Source organism: Astatotilapia calliptera, chromosome 16, assembly GCF_900246225.1.
Source record: "Astatotilapia calliptera chromosome 16, fAstCal1.2, whole genome shotgun sequence".
Lineage (NCBI taxonomy): Eukaryota > Metazoa > Chordata > Actinopteri > Cichliformes > Cichlidae > Astatotilapia > Astatotilapia calliptera.
The window spans coordinates 22,344,618-22,370,692 of NC_039317.1; the positions used below are offsets into that span (position 1 = coordinate 22,344,618).

Here is a 26,075-nt window from a genome sequence, read left to right on the forward strand (position 1 = left end):
ATCAAGCCAACTAATGACCCTTGATCTTTATGCAGCCGGGAAAAATTGTGGCAGTCTACTCCAGGAAATTGATTGCTTTAATTGATTGTGATTGTTGTTTACAATGTAAAACAAAAAGCAGGGCTGTCAGAGTACAGAGCTGTCAAGGTCACAGAAAGACACAGACAACAACTGGAAATGTGAAGTGGCAGCAATAAAGGGCAAACTTGTGTTTGCTGCTTGCCTGTCTGCCAGCAGAGTGTGGACAGGACTCTCCAGTGCGCCCTGTGCCCAAGAGGGGCGGGGTGGGTGGCAGAGTATAGGAACAGAGGGAGCAAAGGAGAGAGAGGAGGGCAGGACTGGCAGGGTGCGGTCTGAAGTGGCAACAGATCGTTTTGGATCACTCAAATCCCTTCAATTCAACTGGAAAGCTGCAGCTTGTTGCACGCCGGCAGCATATGGAGAGGAAAAGCCTTCAATCCAGAGAGGGCACCAACCAAAGAGCAGGCAAAAGTGGCTGCTGTTATGACAGTTTCCCAGAGGAAAAGAAAGAGGGGGAGAGAAACCACAACACTGCAACTTGGATATCAGTAACCGCTCTCTCTCTTTAACTCTCTCACCCACCAAATCGACTTTGAACCTGTTTGTTTAAAATGCACGGACTTTACAGCCTGCACACTTACTGTTGATTCTGTAAGGCGGTGCGAGCGAAGTTTCTCAATACAGGGTCGATGTTCTGGAAAAGCTAGAAACTTTTTGGTATCCAAATGGTGCCCCGTGCAGCCGAGGTGCTGAGCTTCTTTTATCCGAGTTTTTCGGACGTGGATTTGCAACTGTCACGGACGATGGAGTCGGTAGCCAAACCGCGGAGGTACTGAAGACATCTCTCTCCCCCGGGAGAGTCCTCCCTCCCCCCGGGGCGATGCGGATCTCCTTCCTCCTTCTCACCGCCTCTCTGTGTGCCTTGGTCCTCCTCCTCCTCGCACCTGCCTCGGAGGGCTGCGGGCCGGGGAGGGGGTACGGCAAAAGGCGGCTCCCGAAAAAGCTCATCCCGCTTGCCTACAAGCAGTTCAGCCCAAACGTCGCCGAGAAGACCCTAGGAGCCAGCGGGCGTCCCGAGGGCAAGATAACACGCAACTCCGAGCGCTTTAAAGAGCTGACGCCAAACTACAATACAGACATAATCTTTAAAGATGAGGAGGACACGGGCGCCGACAGGCTAATGACCCAGGTGAGAAGGGGGATGAATGAGTAGCCTACGTATACGTTCGCAAGATGCGATACAGGCCAGAGTGCCTAAATATACCTGGTATTGCAAAAGGGGGAAAAGCTTTCTTTCTTTCTTTCTTTCTTTCTTTCTTTCTTTCTTTCTCTTTTCTTTGTTTTTATAAAGAAAGAATCGGTTGAAAGTTGATTGTAGCAAGTATACCACAAGGAGTTGAGTGACTAGGTTAGTTACACTGTTGCATACAGTTGTCTGCTCAATATCTCTGGTCAGTCAGATGTTTGAACTACAGTGATTGATTTCATTGACTCCTGGTCCTCTGGGTTTTGCTGTCTGACATACTGAACTGTTATAGACTTTTAGTGTTTCTTTTAGTCACGCACCAAGTGAGTCTCGGTCTAGACATAAACTTTGGTGTGCGTAAAATCACCGCCTTTGGGTCCCGGAGCATCTTTTCCCATCAAATATTAATGTCAGTGCTGTTTTCATATCACAATGTTCATTTGGTCAACAAGCACACACCTTAATGTAAAAACCCCCCAAAACCCCCTGTTTTTTTAAGCTCTTTTTTAATTGTGAACCTTTAAACAGATCGGCTAATTCATTTAATCCTACGTTCATTCATTGATCAAAGAACTAACATAAACCACAATAATAATGCTTCTAACAATCTGGAAAAACCCACCTGGCACATTTTTAATGTACAATGACTATTTGCAGATTCTTTTGTGTTTTTTTACAATCTGAGGTATCCTGTATTTATTTTGATGATTATTATTATTATTTTAGTCACTCATGCTTTCCTGCTAGTTACCCTAGCTAGTTATCTTACTGGGCTCTGCTGTTGTCATCCATGATCCATCTCTTGTCACCACATAATGCCCCTGATTAACAGACTTATCAGAAACAGACTGTCAACACTGTAAAATGTTTTTTCTTTTCATTTGTTGATTGCCACAATGTAATCATTCTTCAGAGACATTTCATTGCAATAAATGTTTCATATACGTTTCTTCTCAAGTTTAAGTGATACTGGGACTAGAAGATTTCTTTATGTTTCTAATAGTCTGCTTTCCTTTTGTTCTTGTTTGTTCCTCTCTTAGCGGTGTAAAGACAAGCTAAATTCTCTGGCCATCTCTGTGATGAACATGTGGCCAGGTGTGAAGTTGAGAGTGACGGAGGGCTGGGATGAGGATGGTCATCATTCAGAGGACTCATTGCATTATGAGGGGCGTGCTGTCGACATCACCACATCAGACAGGTAGGCTAGAATAAGTTATGTGCTGTGAATAGGCCGGGCGTTGGCCAGAGAACATTTAAACTGCTTGTAGTGCGTGAACTGTGACACTCAACAAGTTAAACTGTCAGTTAACTTATCTGCAATGTGATGAGTCAAGCAATTGGTAAACAAATACACCACATTTTTTTAGCTGATAGCAAGTTCACATATTTTAGTCTGAATGTGGGAAAAATTCCTTCCTTACAACTTGTCTACATAAATGTCAAAGTAGAAATGGTCTTTTTTGTGAATTTTAATTCAGATGGACTCATGCTGGAAATTAACTATAATTTTTTGTCCTCCTGACAGGGACAGGAATAAGTATGCTATGTTGGCTCGCTTGGCTGTAGAAGCTGGATTTGACTGGGTCTATTACGAGTCCAAAGCCCACATTCACTGTAGCGTCAAGTCAGGTAAGAGATGTAAATTAGAACAGTGCACAGTATGTATGCATTATCAAAGTACCTCTTTGTGTGTTTTTGCTTTTGTGTTCAGCTGTTATTACTGCTAATGAGGCTGATGCTAGACCATTTGACAGTGAGCCACTAATGGTTTAGTTTCCCATTCATTGCCTTTATTAACACTTTGGGTGTGTGCTTAAGTGTATGGTCTACTGGGAGCCAATCAAAGCAGGTTGTGCACCTGTGCTCTTTGCCCAGTTTAGCCTCACATGTTGGTCTTAATAGATGTTGTGTATAGTCATTATGTAAATCGTTAGTTATCAAGGTTTTAGGATATTTAGCTGTACAACATGTGGATGAAATGAATGAAAACAAATGTAAGTAGGCTTTTCTGCATTCAGTGCAAGACTAATGGCAGCTAATACTCTATATGTAGTACCACATTTGTGGTCAAAAACCATGAAAGATATATGGTGGTTAAATTAAAATACTTAAATTGCTTGACATAATAGTGTTTTCTGTATTCTTGACTGTATATTCAATCTGCATTTTTGTAGTAGATCCATAATATTTCAGTACACATACTTTATCACATACTTTCTTCATGCAAACAATAGCTGAAAGCATTCCACCTCCAGCTATTCTAACTTTTAAGACACTTAAGAAATCCATTTACCCATGTCTGGTACCACCAGTTATTTGATGCCAAACTGCATTCTAGCAGTCTGATGAGGTTAGTAGCCTGTGAGATGATTAACTCTCTCTTTGTTCGCTATTGCTTTTCCTTCAGTAGGTTTCTCTGAGATCGCTTATCTGAGTCTTATCACCCCCTGGTCTCTGCAGCCTTCAGGCTTACCGACACACACCTTGGACAAATATTTGGCTGCCTTAAGACAGCCCTCTCACACAAACACCCACGCACATTTATACTGATTCATTTCTGTTTCACAATTTTTTGCATTAATTATTCTATTCTATTCTATTATATTCTATTCTATTATATTCTATTCTATTCTATTGTTCTCCCAGTTCATTTAAGACGGTAGTACCATATAGTGCTTAGTAATAGCAGGATTCTTTGCTAAGATTCGAGCCCATTGTGATGTCTCAGTGTGTATAGAACCGCTGAGACTGGGGCATGTGACCCAGTTTAAAAACAATATCTAGAACCAGAGTCTGTGTACTTTCCTGGCTCTCTGACCCCAGGCCGTGCTCTGACTGTGGTGATACAATCAGCTGGTTATCCATTAGCTCTTGCCGACTACCCCTTTTTGCCACCTCATCTCGCTGCGTCTTAAAGGGCCAAATAGCTCAGATATACTCTGCAACACTGTCACTTCGGCAATAGCAAAATAAAATAGTAAAACAAAGGATTTTTCTCTGTTATTACTCTGCTAACTGTTAACATGAAAAATCTGCTTCAGAAAGATAGAAATACAGTACATGTACATACCATGGCACTGAACACTGTTTCCATAACAGAGGGCAATACATGAAAAATATGAAGTTACAGCATTGGCTGATATTTTGCTTTGTTGTCTTTTTTTGTAAGATTTCCATTACCCCAAGAAATTGATTTGCCTTAAAAAATGTTTTGGGAACTATTTCATGTATTTCAAACCATATAAATTTATTGTAAGCATTATAAAATGGTTACGATGACACATAACCATATTTAAAGATTGCCTCACACAATGAAAGGACAAGTAATAGTTTAAAAATCCAGCGATCAGCTCTTAATTGGTTTGTTTAAAAGCAGATAAAAACATAATTTTTCTGAAGTGGGTTTCTGTGTGTGCATAGTTTCTAAGCACAAGAAGAGGGCAAGAATCAGATAGACAAGAAAGCAGTTTGAACCTTGACTTTGAGTCATAATGTATACATGTGTTAACAATCCACCACTAATCCACTGAGATAAAGTTCTTCGAGAGTCAAAGTCTTACCTGCTTTATACTCAGTGACCCAGAAAAATGTGAAATCCCTGTAGGAGACCAAATGCCGCGGTGCCTGTCCTCCTCTCCTGAGAGGACCTCCAACATTTCTCTCTCTTTATGCTTTTCATTCTTGCATTAGCACTAAATAATTACAAATAACATCATCATGTCTTTTGTTCTTCAATTCAACAGAACACTCTGTGGCAGCCAAAACCGGTGGTTGTTTCCCTGGTGACACTCAGGTTGTCGTTGAAGGTGGTGCTGCTAAACAGATGCGTGACCTCCTCCCTGGTGATCGGGTCTTGGCTTCCTCAACAGCAGACGGCCATGGTCCTTTTCTCTACAGCCCAGTCCTATCCTTTCTGGACCGCCAGCCCAATGCCTCAAAGATCTTTTATGTTATTGGGACTAATGCAGGATTCAATATTACTCTCACAGCTGCTCACCTGATCTTTGTCACAGACTGCACTGCTGGGCTGAATCAGCAAGAGGAAGAGCCGTTATCGGGTTCCACGTGGGAAGGCAGGCCTAGATGGGGAGTAGGTCAGAGGACGGTTTTTGCCAGCGAGGTCCAGCCAGGACAGTGTGTGTTTACATCGGCAGGGGAAGTGAAGTCGCAGCCAAAACTTTCAGTTGTGACCTTTGTGAGCGAGCAGAGGAGCATTGGCTTGTATGCCCCACTCACCCAGCATGGGTCTATAGTGGTAAATGGTGTATTGGCATCTTGTTATGCTGCTGTGGACAGTCACCATTTGTCCCACTGGGCCCTGGCCCCACTACGACTCTTCTACAGCCTGATTGGGCCATCAGAAGCACAGAATGATGGGCTGCACTGGTACCCTTGGCTTCTACATTGGCTAGGGAAAATGCTGCTGGATACTACACACTTCCACCCCTGGTCTGTTGAACAATGACATAGATAAGAGGCGCAGAGACATGTTTCACCACGATGTCTTCTTTCAGTTAACACTAGTATGGAGCACTAGAACGCAAAGCACAACAACCTTTCTTTTCACAAGAAATCAACTGAGGGACCACCAAAGGCAATTCATTTTATAATGTAAATATGTTTTGTAGTAACTCCACTTGCCTGTATTTGCTGTACTTCAACAAGTTCTTTTGTTGTTCATGCAAACGAGATAAAGAGAGAAAATGAGACAGGACACATTATTCTAGTAACAGAAATATGGAAAAATAGTATTTCTAGTTTTATTCATTTCCAAAAAAATGTAATAGACATGAAAAAAATCTGATTTCTGTTTACCACAGATCAAAAACAAAGATTATACTAAAAAAAATTGCTGAGAAGTGAGACTGCCGGGTTTTTATCCTTCCTTTGTACTGTATTTACTCCAATCTGACAATATTTGAGCTTATTGATACAATTTTGTGAAACCTCTTTAGTGTCTCAGGCTTAAGATGAACACACAAAGAAAAAAAGAGGAGAAATTAGTGACTGAACAAGGTGAGATGTGAAACTTTAAATGTACATAGGTATTTATACAGTTAAGTCATGGACTTTACTTAGTTTACTGTTAGATTCATCACTGCAGTAAATTCACTGATTCTTTACTCTTCCTTTTAGAGTCTATATTATATATTAGCAAATAATTTACAGAAAAATATTTAACTAGACAGTTTATTAAGTTCATTACTTTGTACATGATGAGATTAAATGTACTGGTGTTGCATTGTTTTTTGACATCTGAAAAAGGGCTTTGTTGTAACAACTGGATGGCGGAGAAAGAGTATGAATACACAGTATTTGTGTTACACTTTGTACACATACTGTATAATTCTACTTCACAACATTTGTCACTTACTGATGCAGGATTGATTAAAGGTGCTATAGTGGCCGCCCTGTCTCTGCCATCCGTTTCTACACGACTTGATTGTGTTAAACAAATTTATGTGGCTCATTTAAACGTCTCCTTGTTGATTATCAGGTGTTTTTAATTTAAAACTTTTTTATTTGTTTTTCATTGTTTCAGGTTTCCAGTTTTCAGATCAGTGCACTCAGGCTGTATTCAACTACTGTATTAAGTAGCTAGCTAGGCATCATATTAAAAACAGTACTTATTTTTATTCTTAAGCGTTTAATAGGTGTTTATTTGAAACTTTGCATGGTCTTTTTTGACTTCCGTCTTTATACACTTAGCAGTATGCCAAGCAGGTCTAATCTTTTTTGTTAAATGGCTTATTGGAGATGAATAGATATGTAATATATAGTTCATATTTCCCGCATGCCCCTCCCAGTTGAGTTGCTATGTGAAGACTCAAACATTGCAGTCGATCTGGAAAATTGAAGGCATTCTTTTGTATGACTGCTCAAAGATTTGTCACATATGTATATTAAGCTATTGTTGGAGAGACTATTTAAAGATCTATTTTTTAAAAAATGTAAATGTAATATTTTTTCTGGCAACTCTGTTCATAAAATTTTGAATTTGAAATATAAAGGTTTTCTCTTGTTTGTAAACTAAAATCTGTTGTGCTTTTATCATAGCAAAAAAAAATCTAAACGAGATCGTGACAATACAATACAAAGTATCATATAGATATAGATTATCTAATAAAGTAATAAAGTGGCTATTCTGCTTGTTGTAATAAAAATGCTTTCCGTCTTTTCAAGATCTATGCTAACAAAATGGACTAGCAAAAGGATTTCATAGATAAAACATAAATAACCTATTGGTCACTTTATGAAATGATACATCTATAACTTAATATAACAGCAGCTGTGGTTAGGGTGGGCTGCTGTTTGGTTTCAGTACCAAGGACAGCAGCTCTCAGCAAAGCTCCTCTTTCCTCCCCTTGATGCCTGAAAGCTTTTTCTTTTTTCCAGGATAGGAAATTAGTCAGTGAGCACAGTACCCCCTGCTGGATGCTTCAGTATTTGCAGAGAAGCAAGAAGAAGAAAGAAGGTCCTGGCTTTAAATCCATTCTGATTCCTTTTTAGGTGTTTAGCTTTCTTCCCACAGTCGCAAAACGGAGGTAGGTAAGGATAACTGGTGATTCTGAACTGGCTGTAGGTGTGAATGTAAGAATGAAGGTTTGTCTGTTTCTTTCTCAGCCCTGCACCAGACTGGGAACCTGTCCAGGATGTAGCCTGCTTCTTTACCTATGGAATGAAGTAGATGGATGGATGTCATGAAGAACAACACGCTGAACACAATTTGTTTTTCTTAGCTGAAGAAAAACACATGAATTAGTGAGAAGTACTTTAAAATTTTGTTCACTTTGTTCACATGACCAATGATCGCAAATAATGAGCAGAGGGAGAACTGTTTTTTGTTCCCATCTATATATATATAGTTATTTATTAGACAAAGAACAAAGTGTGTTTTTATAACCAAATTTTAAAGCCGGCATTAATAACATTTAAAATATAATTTTGATTTGAACAAATTGGTGGATTAACCAGTTAACAGAACGAAAAATTCTTTTAGTAAGCAGCAATTTTGTTAATTAAAAATATTGTAAGGTTTATGCCACATCTTACACTCAGTGTTGGCATGATAAATTTAGTAGGAACTGTAAGGTACTGTACATTTAATAAATAGGAACCACAGACAAGTAGCTATTATATTTTTTATCTTTAATATTGGTCAGTTAGGTACAGGAAAGTCCTTTGTGTCATACCCCATAGCTCAACATAGGAGAGTGTTACATAAAGACAAATACAGAGCCAGACTCAGGTAAACATGACTAATTTATACAAAAAAGGGAAAAGAAATAGTGATTAATTTGCCTTAATGTGAAGCTGTTGTTCTCACGTGTTATAAGGCATTTTAAATATACATGAACAAAAGAAAGAAATGCAGTCCAAAGTGGTTTAAAAATACTGAAAACCATTCGAAAAAGTCCACTTGTGTCTGGTTGCTTGGAATTTGTCTTTATGTGACAAGCCTCCATGTAATTAGCTCTGTTTGGACCACGATACCTAGCAACATTTTGAGGCAAGGCTGATGGGCAACCAGCAGTAATAATCAGGACTGATTTGAAAGAGAATGGCAGAAAAACACACACCATGACTGCCCACCACCATCTTATAAAGTTTAACAAAACACATAAAAAAATAAAAATAAATACCTTGTTTCAACTGCCTCAAAAGTGACCCAAGTATCACTGTCTTAAATTAAGGGTGTTCACACAACAACACATGGGAAGTCAGCATGCACACAGTAACACACATACAATATGAATGTCTTTATAGAATATGTATCTGTCATCACAGCTTGGTAAAATTACACTTATACACAACAAATGCACAATAACACCTGGAACCGTAATACCAGCCAGTGGAAAAAGGCCCAAATACATTTGAGTTGCCCTTGTCCGGTCAGAAAAACTTCCCCTGGTAGGTTGTGGCGGTGGTATCATCCAATAACAATAGCCTATAGATAAAGATTTCTGATCTCAAACAACTCATAAACACACACACATACAATCGTACACACGTACATTTTCTCTCAGACTTATTACATGTTAATAACATCATGAGAATCGCTGTTAATTCAGTGACTGAATGAATGACTGAATGTGAGATAGTTTTAACTACCTACGCGGCTACGTCGAGAGCAGTAAACCTTACAGAAGTACAAAACACTCCATATCATCCTCAGTTGGCAATTCTGTTGACATAGTTACATTAGGCTATATGTAATCATTGCTTGGCAGCATATAAAAATAAAAGAAGTTGCTCTGGTGCATATTCATAATCATCTGCATGTGAGTTAAATAGTCTCTTTGCAAACAGAGGGAACTGTTTTCGGCACATTTATTTATTTATTTAGTTAGTGAGGCTGGCTCAGTTATTATATATTTGATTAGTATAAGGGTGTTGCCATATCTATAAACTATTATACTACCAGTAGCAGTTTCTTGTTTCTGTATTTTGTAGGCTAGCTTTTAGCAAGCCAGGCTAATGCATATTTGAAATCGCTTGATAAGGTAAAAAAACAAACAAAAAAACAACAACAGTCAAAAATAATTTATCAATTAGTCATTAATACCATATGAGACTCCCAGACCAGAAATCATAATTATGGATTCCTTGTTTACTTGACTGTTGTCCAGCAATGTAAATCCAGTAATATGTTGATCAGTTAACAACATATATGTATTTATTTGGATTTTAACAACAGGTTCATACTACCTATACCACCACAGAGTCTAAACTAATACAATAACCAAGGGCCAATCTTCTATAAGTAAAAAGTTAAAATAGGGATAAAGGACAGGTTTTATCCAATGCAGTTTATCAGGAGTGTGATCACTAATCTGAGAACTCCAGTCCTAGTTAAAGATCTGCTGCTGGGCTGATGAGGTTTCAGTACCATGTAAGTTCAAAGTTAGAAGGAAAGTGAAGTTGCAAGCTAGGAGTTGGTTCGATTTTTTCAGCGTTTTAATCTGCTTAGTGACTGTTTCTACTAAAGTGAAGTGTTTTTACCTTTTGCTCAGCCTTACATTCTCTTAACAAATCCATTTTTAGACGGACGTGGGTGTAAGACGCTCTGCTACACCTGACATCATACTAACTACAAACGGTCCTTGATATCTCATTCCCAGTTTAAAACATGTCAGTCAACATCTTTCGCATGATGACGAGTGATCAAAGATAAAAGATTTTAATGCCATTTCAGCTGCAACCATTTCAGGAATCACCATCCTTTCATTTATTCAGTATGAGCTCGAGTCTCCAATCACTTCCTCAAATATCAGGTAATTGCAGAGAAAAACTGCTGAAAGTGAAACCTGTGAAATGGCTACATCTGTAATTTGTAAATGTTGGCAGAAATCCACAGAAATGCCAACATCCCCTTTTAGCACAGTGTAGCAGACCTTAGAAATGCATGATTTCATCCAGGGCTGTGACAGCTCTGCTTTTATGGCCAAAGTCCTAAGAAAGATACAGTATCAGGGCAAGAAAGGGAAAATGGGCAAGAGGAAGAGAAACATAAAGAAAGTGCCGGACTGCGGTCCTGTCCTCTTGTAGATAAGAGGCAGCCTCACAGCCTCTGGGTAAAGTTTTCGGGAAATACTCCTTTAGTGCCATTTTCTTTGTTTTGCTGCCAGTCGTCTTGCTTTACTCCCATCAGCCAGCCTTCATCCTAAGCACACAAACATGCAAGCAATCAGATAACAGTGTCAGTGTTTCTGTGGCACAAAAGCACATGAGTACGCGTTTGAATTTTGAGTTTACCTGTTCTTCGGGGTTGTCAAAAGTCACTACTAGCACCACGTCACCGGCCTTCATCTCCAGTTCATCTGTGTCATTGGCAGCATAATCGTGCATCACTTGGACCTATTGTATATAAATGCTAACATGAGTTATCGTCGTATAAACAAAATACATTTTACACTTTTAGGTTTTCCCATTTGGTCTCCTGTTTTACCTTGAACAGAAAGCCAGGAGGCATCTCTGCAGATTCTGATGCTACTTCTGTTGATTCTGCTGCTACTGCAGGTGTCTGGACAATAAATACATTTAAAAAAAATGCTTAATTTATGGATACATTATTTAAATAGTAACATTTCACCTTAAAGCACACATACATGTCCATTAAATTTTACTACCTGTCTTTTTTAAACAAAATAACGACCTCATCAGATATATTATTTTGTGACTAATGAGATGCACTTTGTCTTTTATTGTATAGTTGATTCGTTAAAAGACAAATGTAGTTACCTAAAAAAAAACATTGCCAAGTATAAGGTTTACAATGTACATCACTTTGTCTTTCAACTGGTCCTTTAGGAGTAGAAACAGCCGATCATCTGCTCCATGTCATCCTATCTCTAGCATCCTCTTCTTTCACACCAACCCTCTGCAGGTCCTCCTTCACAGCATCCATGAATATTCTCTGAGGTCTTCCTCTTTTCCTTTCTTGGCAGCTCCATCTCCAAAATTCTTCGATATATCCACTATTTCTCCCCTGAACATGTTCAGCCTTGCCTCTTTTACTTTTATTTCCAAACCTCTCAACCTGAACTGTTGCTTTGATACACTAATTTTTAATCCTGTTCACCCAGTAAAAAATCTTAACATCAGCACTGCCAACTCTATCTTAGCCTCTTGTCATTTTGTTGGTGCCACAATCTCCATAAATAACAGAATAAATATAAAATCCAGAAAAGTAAGGGTCGTTTTTGTTACATAAAAAAATGCAGCTCTAAGTTAATTATAGCAATCGCTACATATTATAAATTAAACTCTTGCGCTCACCTCCTCTTCCTCCTTTGCTTCTTCTTCCACTACTGGTGCAGCCGGTGCAGTTGGTGTAGCTGGTTCAGCTGCTGCAGCTGCTGCAGCTGCTGCAGCTGCTGCAGAGTCTCCCTGGTAGCAGAGAGAAAGATAAATAACAAGAGAGGTTAAAAGGTGAGACGGATAAAACCTTAAATTAAAGAGGGGCAAAGAATGAAAGAAAGAAGAAACAGACAACATGAGACAAAGACAAGCAGAAAAGCCTAAACAGCAAAGTCTTTGTTATTACAGGCATGCTGCACAGATGCAAGATTAAATACTACTGTACAGTTGCAATAAAGCTTTTGCACAGAATACTATGTGTGTGGATTAACAGTGACTGGGATTAACTGAGTGTAGAGAAGCAGATGTTGCTATTCTTTTCCTTCCCTCAACAATTTATTTTCAACTTGCCCTCTTTATCACATTTGATGCATCCATGCTTCAGGTCCAGATGCATCCTAAATCTTTCCATGTCAAGATTTCTCCATCTGCCACCTTTTATTCACATGATCTTTTTCTCTCCAGTACCCCATGCTCAAACCTCTTTCTTAAGAGTCGATGCATCCATCATTTTCATCCAGATGCATCTCTATATTTTTTTCTCTCCTTGGTTACCTGACCCTCTTCATTATCCAACACAGCAGCAGCTGGGGGGGCTTCCTCCTCAACTGCGTCTGCTGGAGCCTCATCTGCAGGTGTTTCATAGTCTGTGGCAGGCACCTCTGTGACTGGTTGGCTTTCCTCATCGCCCCAGCCCTCTTGGGCTTCAGCTACGGTGTCATAATCAACCGGCTGGTTTTCATCATCCCCCCATCCCTCTTGAGCTGCAGCCAAAGGGTCATAGCGAACTGGCTGGGTTCCGTCATCCCCCCAGCCCTCTGTAGCAGCTGTGATGGGATCATAGTGGACAGGCTGCGAACCATCATCCCCCCAGGCCTCTGTAGCAGCAGCCACAGGGTCATAGTGCTGTGTGGTCGCTTCTTCTTGGGCACCACTGTCCTCAGGCTGAAGGGCAAGGGTCAGGTTTCAAGGAGTCAAGAGGGCACAAGAGATATTTTACCTTCTGGATATTCTAAGGGCTTCATAAATCAAATGGGATCAAGAAGAATTAAAAATAAGAGAAAGCTGGAGATGTTGTATGACCAGTTTAAGACTAATAATAAAAGTAAAGTATTGTTAATGTAGAAAGGGGTTTGATATTTTTTTTAAAGTGTAACTAAATTGATTTAGAAGAGATACATTCATAAGAAAGAAAGGAGGGAGCTTGAAATGTTTAAATACTAACAGGTCATACAAGTGATTTTGAATGTTTTAGCCCTTAATGTAACAACTATCTTTTACTAAATCTTATACTGGCCATATTGATGTAGCCAAAATACTTCTCTGTTTCCAAAGGATGATAGTTTTCACTTTGTCTTTAAAGAACACTGTAAGCATTTGGAAATTGACCAACTGTTGTATTTTGCAAAGGCAAATGTTTTCTATTCTTTCCCGATAAAGGGTTTTAGTTGCTCATCAGGTCTAGACTGCAGGCAAGCAAGTTTTGCACCTGGACTCATGCTACAAAGCCACGCTGATAGAATCTGTACAAACAGACGCTTGGCATTGTCCAGGTGAAATAAGCTAACTGTGTATGACATTGTCTGTCTACCAGCATAAAACCTGCATATATCATTCAGCATTAATGGTCCCGTACATCAGCGGTCCACAACCTTTTTTGCGCCATGGACCAGTTTAATGTCAGACAATATTTTCACGGACCGGCTTTTAAGGTGTCGCGGATAAATACAACAAAATAAAATGATGCGACCAAGACAAAAACTGTGGTATTTTGTAAGTATAATAATAAATTATTATTATTATAATAATAATTGTGTAACTTTATTAGCAGCATCCTCCTGAAATGCACCAACAACATTGAGAGTAACATCCTCCTCTCTGCCCTTTAATGCTCTCTGGTCACTATGGTAACACGGAAATATTTCTTTCAAAATAAGACACATAACTACAACATGGGAAAAGACCCAGGGAAACCGAGTTAATGATAAAAACCCAGAATTTCACACCCGAGCTTCAACTCTCGCAGTACCAAACGACTCACGGACCGGACCGGGGGTTGGGGACCGCTGCCGTACATGGCATGGAAGTTAACGTGTACTGTACCTGTACTAATGTACCACAATCTGGTTTTTGTTTGTGTGACTATCATGAAAATTGGGGACATGGCATGTCACATTGTCCAAAGACTGTTAAGCATTTTGAAATCTTGGTTCACGGGACAGTTTTCTAATATGTCTTGGTCTTATTTACGTTCACAGTAGAAGGTGGAGAGATTTGTTGATTTTCTTTAGGCTATATGTTGTTTTAAGACTGACAGCAGTTTTCAGAAATGTTCTTGAGCCCTATATGGGCTCTGCATGGCTTGAGAGCCCCAAAAACATGGCCATTCAATATCGTATTTTAGCACAATCCCTTGTGTATAGAGTATGGAGTGTATTTCTTTTAATGACATAATGTGTCACATAATGTGTCTTTTTTTGAGAAAATTCTGACAACATTCATATTCTTAAATAGAATAAATAGAATAGAATAGAACAGAATAGTTCTTTATTGTTATTTTACACTTTTTGGTTTTGGCTTGACTTTTTTTAAAATATTCAATCTTCATTTGGAAACAGGGCTGTACTTAATGTTAAATAAGGGGCTAAAACTCTTGCAAAATGAGAATGGTCTTTTGAAGGGATTTGAACAGCGATAAGTATTATCCTTATCAAAATAATTGGTAATATTTAAAGATAAAAATAAAGAAATGTATCTTAATTGAGCAGAAACAGGACCATGGGAGATCAGAATATGTCATTGCTCACAAGCATTATCATCATAATTACCATAAAGCCCATGAAGATTGATGTGGAAGTACCAACCTTTACAGAAAAGGTTCAGATTAAATCAAAAGACAGATGAGGGTTAAGGAAGGGTGGCAGTAGAAGGCAAAAACATAAAAGCTGTCAGCTTTTTCCCATCAGAAGATAGATGTTGGATCTTCTGTGTGTGGTTAGCAAGCATGGTTTCTAATCCAAGGCTATGTTCAGATGGAGAAAGAGGAAGGAAGCTTTGTAAGAGTAGACATGTCAGTCCTTTCTGAGCCATCACTGCTTTGCCTCAGCCTCAAATATAGCAAAACTCCATGATTGTTGAGACACGTCTCTCTTAACAGCGAGAGGGACGAACAAAAACGTAGGTTAATGGTCAAAAGGCCAAGCTACGAAAAAAGGCTTTGTGAAGTTGCCCAGTAGCTCTTGTTAGTTTACCAGACTCATTTGTATAACACAATCCACAGCAAGCGTGAGCAACTTCACTAAACTTTGAGAACACAAAAGATCCCTGTGTGTCACATGAACCATGAAAATAACATGTAAAGGCTACATGTTCTATCAGTTTGACATGTGAACATACAGGTACAGCATGTGAAGGGAAACAGAAAGGAAATAAGTCAATTCAGTTGCAAATGATTTCAAACCACAGAAAATATTTTTCACTATTAATATTATGTTTCACTTTTACATTAGAATTTACCATAAAACACTGGGTACACTGGGGCTTTTAAAGGTCAGTGGTGTTTTCAGGAGGCAAAAGAAATAGAGTGATTTTAATTGTGGACTGCACACAAGACACTAATTATATGGACTCAGTATGTATAACTGTATGAAATGTCAACTTGGAACTGAATTGACTCAAACTCATTCACAAGCTCCATTTGTGCTGTTCAACAATATCTTCAGTGTCTATCAAATCACGCACTGCAGACACAAAGACAATGCACAAACAGATTTGGGACAGACAAATGAAAGAGGTCAGTGTATTGAAAAGCTTGCTAAACAGAAAAGCTGTAATAGAAAAGGCATAATAGGAGCGGGGCTTCTATAATGTATGACTGTTATTAAACTGATGGTTACTAGAAAAAAATAGAAATAAGTATTGATGAAGATGATGATAATTAGATTTTTTGCTAATTACTGTTGCACTTTTTTTTTTTTAGCATGAGTATAGATGGCTTACCCATGAGTCCCAGTTTGCAGGCTGTGGAAAACAAAGGAAGTAATAAATACGAAGAGCAGAATACTTTACAGGGTTGTTGCTTTTGCCTTTTACATTCAATAAGACACGCCCCATGCTCTAGAGCTACAAGCCCATAGCATAAGATCTCCAGCAGAACAACTGTACAAGCACTATGTGGTAAAGTATTAACTGATGTGTGAAGTCTGAAGGGGTAGATTTGTTAAATATATTAGTATATTATTTAATTGTGTTAAAAACTAACAACACTCTCAGACCAATGGATAACAATGTCACTTGGAACAGAGGACAATATTTTAACATTAAGATTTGGCAGCCTGTAAAACTAAGTCATAGAGCATAGCAAGAGCATTAGGGAATCCACAGTTAGGTCCACAATTACATTTTTTGTAATTTTGCCTCAGTACACAAATATAGGCAATATGATAACAATTAAAGTGATAATTGACGTGTTAACTTTTAGCTTTAACTCAAGCATCTTAAAAAAAGCCTTCCGTTAATTGATTATGAATTATAGCCTTGGCATTGTAGGGCCCCCCAACCAGCAATAGCAGATGGCTTCCCCTCTGAGCCTGGTTCTGCTCAGATTTCTTCCTGTTGAAAGGGAGTTTTTCTTTCCCACTGTCTCCTTGCTTGCTCATATGGGGTCATCTGATTTTGGGGGTTTTCTCTCTAATATTGGAGGTTCTTTAAAAAATATATATATACATACATATAAAGGGATTAAGGAAAATATTAAGATAAAAGATTTTATCTCTCATTTGAGGAAATAACTTGTGATTTGGGGCTATACGCATGAACTTGAACAGAATTGAACTAAAGTGAATATTATACTACCACTAGTATAATGATTAATGAATATATAGTCAAACTATAACTGCGCTCTATGTACTTCTGTGCACTTCACAGGAGCATTTCTGATATTAATTATCAGTGATTCGTAGCTTTTCACCAGATCAATATTTTTACTGTACTATTAGTTTTGGTTTGCTCATCATGTACTTTCGTGAAAAAATATCTTTTGGCATGTTGGATGTTTAACGTTTTCACAAACTAACTGTAACTTTGCTAATTTTAGTTTAATTATACATTATGTGTACTTTAAAACCAAAACAATTAACTGAAATGGGTTAAAAAGCTCTATACACTGGGCTTCAGAGTGGGGAATTTAAAATGTATGGGTTTGTCATTGCAAGCTTCTTGTCTTTCAAGCTATGTAAATCACAAGTAATGGCATGTAGTAACTTTGATCAATACCATGCATAGTATAAGCCAAACAAAAATAGATCATTTAAGTATTTGAAAGAATAAAAGCAACTTCCCAGTAACATGAGGACCGTTTAGGTTATTGAGAATTTGTACAGTCTTGGGGACCAAGAAAGAACAGCAAAGCAGGGCTGTAGTCTGCAGTTCATGCCATGAGTGATCCATGGAAAGTGCTAAAGCAGGAAGAAGTGTACACTAGAGGCAGGTGTCTACAGGTCATCATGCCTTCATCTAACTCTTTTTTGGTATTTTGGAAAGAAGCAGAGCAGGCAACACTTCAAACTATGCCACGCTTACCAAGTGATTTCAATTTCTATTCAGACCTATCAAGCTTATTTCAGCATATTTAAAGTGAACCAACCACACTGGCAATGGCAGATGTTGTTGGCTAATCCTTCATTGGACATCTCATTCTTTAACTCAGTTCATTTGGAATTAAATATCATGAAATGAACTTAAATTCTGTCTGAATAGAAACTAAAACCTCTTGTGAAGACTGACATATCTTAAAAGAGAGAGGGTCTCTAGGATCTTTATCTTCATGCCGTGAATCATCCACCTGTGTGACCGTGGAGGCTTTGGTTGCTGCACTGAAAGAATCCAGGTCCATGTCCAACAGGTTGCTCACTGCAGGACTGTCAAACTGATAACAACAGGAACAGGAGGGCTCATTGGCTAATTGGGCACAACAGTGGGAGGGGGGATAAGGACAGAATTGAAAAGACAGAATAGAATAGAATAGAATAGAATAGAATAGAATAGGAGAAATTAGAGGAGGTGCAGATCAGAAGCGGGTGTTCTGACCTGCACAGAAAAGGGGAAAGCTAAAGGGTTCATCGACAGCAGCTGCTCACTGACCTCTGTAGGGGAGGTGACGTTGATATCAGGAGTAGCTGCAGCATCAAAAAGGTTGATGATATTCTCTGTTTTTAGCTCTTTAGATGGTGTCACCTTGGGTGGAGGAGGCACTGCTGGTCTGAGCTAGAATATAGAAAAAAGGCAGTAATTAATTCCTTCAACTAGACAAATCAATTGGACTTTGCTGTTATGAATGCAAAATTCATATTATGCAGTTCAATTTTGTCGGAATGTGCAAATTATATTTTGTATTCATTTGTTTTGAAGTACATGCCAGATGGATCAACATAAATAAGTTCTACGATAGTCTCACAAAAACTTTACCATGAAGCCGTGAATGTGTTTACATATACGATAATAGCCTAAACTGGGGTTCTATTGCCGATCACAAAGAGTTGACCTGAATTTAAAAACAAATGAAAAAAAATGTTTTGAAAAAACAAACAAACAAATAAACCACTTACAGCCCAAAATCCACAGGTATGGCAACCCTATGTGTAAGTGATGATGGCTCCCCAGAAACTAAAACACTAAATGATCCTCTGTGTATTCTGAACAAAGAGAAAACATCAGTGTGTGTGTGTGAGACACTGTTTGTCTACCTTGGATGGGGATTTGGGGATCGGGGGTGGTCCTCCTGGCCTGAGAGTGTGGTTAGATGCCTCTTTACCGCTGAGTAAACAAGATAGAGAGAAAGAGGGAGAAGAAAAGAAAACAAATTACAGAGAAAGCAATGAAGACGGCAAACGATATGAGATAAAAGCGCCGAGGTTAAAGAAGCAGCTAAATGCTCAAACACAAGATTGTAAGAAGGGTTACAAGACATGCACTGCAAGATTTCAAGCTGAAAGTGTTAGAAAAGCTGTCATGCAAGAAAAGTGAGTCCCCTTTCATGGTTTCAAGTCCTCTCCTCTCATGCAAGCAGGCTTTGTTTGTGCCTCCAGTAAATCGTCACAAGCAAGCAGTGATAGAGGCAACTCCTGTTACAGAGAAGATGCTCTAAAGTGGATAAAAGCTGCTCCAGAGCTGCAGATATTAAAAAAACGTTGACATATACCTGTAACTTAAAGCTGCAACAGGTGATTTTGTACACTGGCTGTTTTAGATGGCAGTGAGAGGTACGTTTTGGAATGTCAAACACATCAAGGAATTTGGTGTTTAGGATTCAGGGAAAGACAACAATTCTGGAGCTCCAGAACTCCAGGGTCCCCCCTAAGATCCAGGCTTATTTTGTGTCAGCATCTCTGAATATGTATGCTGAGTCATTTTACCACAGACAGAAGCTGCAGCTCCACTGATGTGTGTTCACTTATGGATCCTACAAAAACAATGCATGTTTATATATCTACAATTTAGTCATTTTAATCTTCTCTAATTTATTTTGGTCCATAGTTTTTATGATGGACCTTTGCTCTATTGTTGGATTTCAGTTCCTTGGTTTCCACTTGGCTTGAAAACATTGAACACTACTGACTAATGCAGGACCGACTGAAAATTCACCTTCTACCTTACGGTGAAAGACAGCATAACTGTTGCTAACAGTGACAGTCTTGCGTGGCGCAGCATATAAGACACACAGGTCTACTCAACTCTATCTGCAGCTCTGAGCACGAAACTTTCCGATCCAAAAGTACTTCTTTGAAATCACTTGCACAAATCAAGCATCCAGTGCTCTGAAAACTCCCAAGTCTGCAGACTGACTAACATACACGCTAGCTCAACAGACAGGTCAGTTGGACAGACAGACAACAGTTGTTTCATCATTGTTACCCCAGCTGCTTCCAGTTACCTCCTATTTTCTCCTGATGATGAGGCGCCGCAGATACCTGTCTTGCTGAAAGGGGGGGTGGGGGATTCAGGGGTAGCTCTAAGTTAATCCATTGCTGTTTTTGATATGTGGTGTAATAATCTAAAAGATTCACAGTGATAGATTATTGCACCACTTCAGACATGCATCATAAATTAGTGATGCAATAGAGAGATCAGCCTTCAACATAAATCAGTTAAGATCATACATTACTCTAAAATATTTATCCCTTACAAGCACTCATAGAAACGTCTTCTATTTGCTGTTAATGTTAATCAAAAAATGAGGTATTTTTGGAACCTGCAGGATTTACAAATTAAAATAAAACTCTGCTCATAAACAGTGTGGACAAAAAAAGTTGTATAAATAACCTCCCCACTTCATTTATGCATCAAAAACAATGGCTTTGCGCTCTTCCTAAGGTAAACTAGTTTATGAGGCTCAGCATTCTGAAATCACTGTCAGGATTTTTTTTTCAAGCAGCTGTTTCAGGTAATCTGAAATGTTTCCAGTACCTCAGGTGTGTAAAACCCAATTTTATCAAAATAAAATTTGATTAAAATTAGTGCTGTCAGCGTTAATCTCGTTAAAATGACGTTAAAATGCATTAACGCGGCAAATCTCCGTTAGCGAGTTAGTTATGGCATTAACGTCATTTTAACAAGATTAACGCAGACAGCCCTAATTAAAATAGAAAAATAAAATGATATCTGTTTAATTCCACAGATCCCTCCTAAAGCTTAACCTCTTATGTAAAAAGAATATGAAACAAGCAGTTTCCAAGTACCTGAGAGAATTTAAATGACGGCTCATTTCTCACTAACCTAGTTGTGTCTGTTTCCTCCAGTTTCTCCAGGGTGTCATACATATCCTGATCCAACTGTAGAGACAGAAAGATGGTGTGTAAGATAAACATTTTTATATCATGTATTTATTTATTTAATTAATATTACATTTCCTTTGCCACCTTCTTTGATTTATATTTTACACTGCAAAGGCACCCTCCTAATAGATATTGTTATCCATGTATTGTAAAGTGTGTTTGCTACAGTTTGTTTCCATCGTCGGGTCCAAATAAATTACTTAGAAACTTTTCTCTTTCAAGGGAAAAAACAGAAATACATTAAAACACACTTTGCACTAGGTGATAAACAAGGAAGGTTAGATCAGATTTTATATTCAGCTGCAGGCCCTGCTGACATAGTCGATGGCCTCGTCTGGCCTGAACTGTTATCTGATATACTGCATCCATTTCTCTCGTCTAATCTTTATCTAAATCCATCACTGCTAGAGGCTTATAGAAGACTCCTACCCGACTCATTTCTTTGTGAAACTTCTCCTCAAAACCAGCCAAACTCTGGAAGGTGCTGACATAAAACCCAACACGACTAGAAAGGGCAGAGAAGAGAGAGACAGCACTGACTGCATTAACAGCTTGACTTCATTTAATATGCCTATAAGCACAGAAGAAAGTGAAATGCACTGATCCATTTAGGAAAAATCAAAAACACATATTCCCTACCTGTTCCAAAGTGACGGCAACTCTTCTTGCAAGTCAGCATTAATCTCCTCAAACACCTTCTGGGCCCTTTCTAGCTCCTCCTCAGCCTGAAATTAATGAATTAGAGTACCGGGTATGTTTGCAAGTGTGTTAGATGTTCTGGTAATGAATTAAATACATTGTGTGTGTGTGTGTGTGTGTGTGTGTGTGTGTGTGTGTGTGTGTGTGTGTGTGTGTGTGTGTGTGTGTGTGTGTGTGTGTGTGTGTGTATGCACAACATCTCTTCCACCACTGATTGTGCTTAATATGATTTGTTCTTTTTGATGTTCTCATTTTCAATTTGCCCTCATTAGATTATCAACAGAGAGGACAGACAAACACAGGGATCATCTCTAGAAAGGCTTCCTGAAACTAGCTCATACTGACTTCTTTGTTATGGTAACATATATTTTACTGCTGGGTTACCAGAAAACTCCTTACAATTGTAGAATAAGGTAAATATGTACCTGGCTCCTGGAAAGACTGCTTTGGGCAACGTTGTGTGCAGACAGAATACCCTGAGCCCATCCTGGAGTGGCCCTTTCCAACAAGGATGAGGGCTACAAAACAAACATATATATTTTTTTAGGTTTCTTACATGTTGATTCACCTAAATAATGAACTGAAAAACAAAATAATTGTTGAATTTTGCATCTGAGTGATTACAAACACCGCAGCGCATTTGTTTTACCTTAGTAATTTTAATGCCCCCGTCCTTTTTCTTGGTTTTGTGTGTCACGGCATAGTTATGCCTGGCACTGTCGTAATCTACCAGCTTCCTGTCCCTTTTAGCTATACGAGTCTGAATAAAAAGAAAAAAAAATGTATTATTCACTTTCTTCATTTATATCGAAATGCTCAGTATTCATACAACATGCTTTCCAGCAAGGTCACAATATATAAAAGAGACGCTCACTGCCACTGGATTAACATTTAAGACCAACGATTTTTTGTTGAGGTCACGACCTCTTAACTTACCTTAATATCAGGGAACTGGCCCAGGTAAGTATCCATGGAGATGAGAGCATGATCAACCAGCTTCTGGTGGTAATCAGTCCAAAGCACATCACAATCCTGCAAGATGAAGGAATGTACAGAAGCAGGCACAAGACAGACTGTTTAACATTATACGAGACAAATCTCCTGCAGAGCACATTTTATATTGGAGTAGCATGCAATGTGAATATATTTCTCCTTTACTTTGTAACTTGTTTCAGGAGCTCTGTCGCATCATTTTGACTTGTGGTCTTCACTAAGGCAAAAGCCTTTTAGCTAATTGCAATGACTTCTTGCTATTTGTGGCTAATCAAAAATGACCTCAAGAATACAATTAGAGGACATTTTAAGGATCTCTGCAACATTTTTCACCAGACGTGGTTCTACGACATTCAGCATAATATAAAGTCTGTAGCAGTACAGTTTTTCATGCTATGGGACTATAATTGCTTGCAGAGATGGACAGCCTGAATATTTCAGAAGAGCGGTTATTCTATTATTTTCTAATCAGCTTGGAGGACTCGTGTAGTTGAAACCATTTATAACACAGGATTGGCGAACATCCTTCCGTTTACCTCATGACGACCAGACTTGTAACACTCAGCACTAAGTGGGCACGCATACTTGAAGGCAAGAAAAGTATAACCCCTGTATCACACAACTTTCAGGATGTCTAAGCGCACACATCATGTACACACATATAGCCTACTCACTTAATATGGCTTTTAAAGAAATAGTAAAAAGTGTTTCTCACCTCCACAATGGAGTCCACTTCATTCTTGCCGTACCAGTCTTGCTCATACATGTCAGCTAGACATGCCTGAAGGTTCTTAGAGGACTCATGCATGGCTAAGGACAAACATACATCCTCTATATTAGCTTATATTAGTGTGTATTCATACGCCAATGAAAGTGTGTTTCTGTGTGTTTGTGTCTCTGGATTGACTTGTGTGTTTGTGCGTGTCACCTTTCACAGCCTCGAGGTATGCTCTTAAATCCCTCTGGAGTTTGCTGCCTTCAGCCTGAGGATGAAACACTAAATGTGAGCCTCATCAAAAAACGCCAATCGTGTATTATATGCTGTGGATTAAGAATCAATGCAGGCTACAGTTTATCCTATTTTAGGCCATACTATTGTTGATATCTAGAAAATGTTTAATTATGACTCCATGAGTCACTGAACTGCACTCTTACATATTGTTTGTTGAAGTTGATTACTCCCTCTTCAAAAGCGACATCTTTGGTCTCGTCTGCTTTGCCAAGTTTCTGCAGAACCTGTCACACAAATAATGATTGAAAACATCAGACCGTACAACTGATTCCCAGCAGCTTTCTGTTTTGCCATCAAAAATCAATAGTATTTCTTTGCATTTGGTTAGAAACATGAAGTGACGATGTAAAACAGAAACATACACACACATGGCAAGTCTTTTTTTTTTTTTTAAATATTTGCCATATTGATGGGACATATAGCCAAAATCTCTATACACCGTCTAATTTCCCCCTTCGGTAACATTCACACAGACATAGTATGCATGTAGGGAGGCACCCGTGTCTGCTTTCTGTCTATCTTTAGCCGTACAGCAGGCTTTATAATACCTTTAGCTGAACAAATAGCGCCCCCTCCCAAATATTGAGCGCAAAGTGCAGGTGTTTAAAAGCGTAGTCTGTGGCCTCCTCTACAACCTATAGTCAACATATTGCTGCATGGTTGTTTAATAATGGCCTCAGAACGTATGAGATGATGCCCCTTACTGAGTAACATCACTCATCTGCCAGTTTAGATAGGAGCCTTCAAATACCAGACACACCAGGCTAGATCATGAGCGGGCCTACACCATATCTGACTGCAGTACGTGTCCGCTGTGTGACAGTGTTTTAAAGCAGGGGAGCAGCCTATTTCAAGTAAACAGCTTCTTCCTTAAATACAGCAAACTCCACGCTTATTTGATGATGTCGTGATGCGACACTGCGCCTCTGTGGAGGATGCGGCATTACTGCTTCGTGGCGTGAGGGCCGGAGATATAAATTTACCACACAGCAACGCGTAAGGGAGACACGCTTACCTTTTCTTGCGCTCTGGTTAGTTTTTTCTGCACATTACTGGCCACTTTCCCTGCAGTGAGCCCCTTCCCCAAATTCAGCTCAGCCATCTTGTAGCGTAGATCAGTCTTTGGATGCGGGAGGGAAGGGAATAAAAGCAATAACGATCGGAGGGACCGCTACGGTTACTGTTGAGGCAAATGCATCAATGTCCAGTTGAGAAACAACGAGGACAGGTGTAGTTGTGTGAGGTTATGATGTACCTGTGGGAAAATATGTGTGCAGAAAGCTAGCTTGTAGTCTCTAATATTGCACTGCTGTGTGTGCGCGTCCCTGACAGGAGAGGAGGAGGAGGATGCTGTGAGAGATGATCTTAAAGGCACAGATGCTGCGCGTCCACACGGGGACATTTTAAAACATCATTAGACAATAAAATAACCGCCGACACGCGGAATGTGAAGAAAAATGACGTGTTTTTGAATTGACAGCCAGAAAGGTTCTTTTGCAAACGTTTTTAATTTCATTTCTATCTGTAATTTGACTTTTTAAATACCTGACCCGAAGTCAGGTCTTGAGATCATCAATGTCTTCGCTTTGCGAGAATTAAACATTCAGCAAAACTTTCATAACTTCCAGCAAACTGGCGATAAACAAGAGGGCTACCTTTGAGCATGCGCGGTTTTATTAACGCGTCAAAACTCGTCCGTCCAGCTCCGCTAATATATCGTTACGTAATAGGTAACATGAGAGGCTGGTTTTACTAAGGAGCAGCTGTGCGTAAACTGACCCGAGGAGTAAACATTTGTAACTCACTATTATAATCATTCATTTAAAAATTATTCTTGTTAATATTTTAATGATGTGTTTGGTTTCAAATGGAATGGAGCCAAACTATAGAGCAGAAGTATTTATATGTTTCAGTTTAAAACGCAACTACAAGGATCTTCTCTACGCACATTCACGGATGATTAAACGAAGTTGATCCCAAATCAATATCATCTGACAATAACGCAAACACCCGTGGACTACATCAGGTTTTATCTGGTTCAGATGCGTGGCTCCCGTGTCCGACACGATGATGATTTCTCTCCGGGAGGGGGCACCATCAGCACGCTACATACATCCACATAAGACCACTAGAAGCAAGGTCTTTCACGCTAAGCTGTCTGATTTTGACAAAAGGCTGCTAAAATCAAGGCAAAGGCCTGATACTGTGTAAATTTAGCCACTTTCACGAAGACGGGCAACTCAAAATATTATTCTTGGTATATTTTGAATAATCCGAGCATAGTACCAGTTGGCAAACTTTATAAAAATATTCCTGCTGTACACTTATAGCTTAGAAAAAAAATCTAATTTATTTATTTATTTATTTTAAAAAAAGACAAAAAACAAAGACAAAAAACAAACAAACCACCCAT

At 39.0% G+C, this 26,075-nt stretch overlaps 2 protein-coding genes across 6 annotated transcripts; one reads left to right on the forward strand and one right to left on the reverse strand.

Moving 5' to 3' along the window:
* The first annotated feature begins 303 nt into the window (after nt 1-303).
* LOC113008427 (indian hedgehog B protein-like) lies at nt 304-7,235 on the forward strand. Its single transcript, XM_026145813.1, has 4 exons — nt 304-1,210; nt 2,308-2,465; nt 2,793-2,896; nt 5,011-7,235. The coding sequence occupies exons 1-4, from the start codon at nt 902-904 to the stop codon at nt 5,730-5,732; spliced, it is 1,293 nt and encodes a 430-aa protein (XP_026001598.1). The 5' UTR covers nt 304-901; the 3' UTR covers nt 5,733-7,235.
* Nucleotides 7,236-8,395: 1,160 nt separating this feature from the next.
* Nucleotides 8,396-25,019, reverse strand: bin1a (bridging integrator 1a). Of its 5 annotated transcripts, XM_026145189.1 has the most exons (20): nt 24,678-25,019; nt 23,806-23,886; nt 23,579-23,633; nt 23,366-23,460; nt 22,594-22,689; nt 22,307-22,417; nt 22,083-22,175; nt 21,598-21,683; nt 21,388-21,463; nt 20,900-20,955; nt 20,058-20,102; nt 18,871-18,940; nt 18,269-18,391; nt 17,970-18,053; nt 16,127-16,147; nt 12,683-13,072; nt 12,047-12,157; nt 11,217-11,291; nt 11,024-11,125; nt 8,396-10,931 (listed from the first exon to the last, which is right to left on the reverse strand). In XM_026145189.1, exons 1-20 carry the CDS (start codon nt 24,762-24,764, stop codon nt 10,830-10,832), a joined length of 1,959 nt encoding a protein of 652 aa, XP_026000974.1. In that variant the 5' UTR covers nt 24,765-25,019; the 3' UTR covers nt 8,396-10,829. The 5 variants fall into 5 exon arrangements, with proteins under 5 accessions (XP_026000974.1, XP_026000975.1, XP_026000976.1 ...); XM_026145190.1 differs by lacking the exon at nt 20,058-20,102; XM_026145191.1 differs by lacking the exon at nt 17,970-18,053.
* Nucleotides 25,020-26,075: the final 1,056 nt, after the last annotated feature.

What these genes read in the sequence shown, in the direction of transcription:
- LOC113008427 (XM_026145813.1), top strand. Translation starts at nt 902, where the DNA reads ATGCGGATCTCCTTCCTCCTTCTCACCGCCTCTCTGTGTGCCTTGGTC. An exon ending in CCGACAGGCTAATGACCCAG is followed by an intron (nt 1,211 to 2,307) that starts GTGAGAAGGGGG and finishes TTCCTCTCTTAG; the next exon opens with CGGTGTAAAGACAAGCTAAA. An exon ending in GACATCACCACATCAGACAG is followed by an intron (nt 2,466 to 2,792) that starts GTAGGCTAGAAT and finishes TCCTCCTGACAG; the next exon opens with GGACAGGAATAAGTATGCTA.
- bin1a (XM_026145189.1), bottom strand. Translation starts at nt 24,764, where the DNA reads ATGGCTGAGCTGAATTTGGGGAAGGGGCTCACTGCAGGGAAAGTGGCC. An exon ending in GCAGTCTTTCCAGGAGCCAG is followed by an intron (nt 21,684 to 22,082) that starts GTACATATTTAC and finishes CATTAATTTCAG; the next exon opens with GCTGAGGAGGAGCTAGAAAG. An exon ending in TTGCCGTCACTTTGGAACAG is followed by an intron (nt 21,464 to 21,597) that starts GTAGGGAATATG and finishes TGCCCTTTCTAG; the next exon opens with TCGTGTTGGGTTTTATGTCA.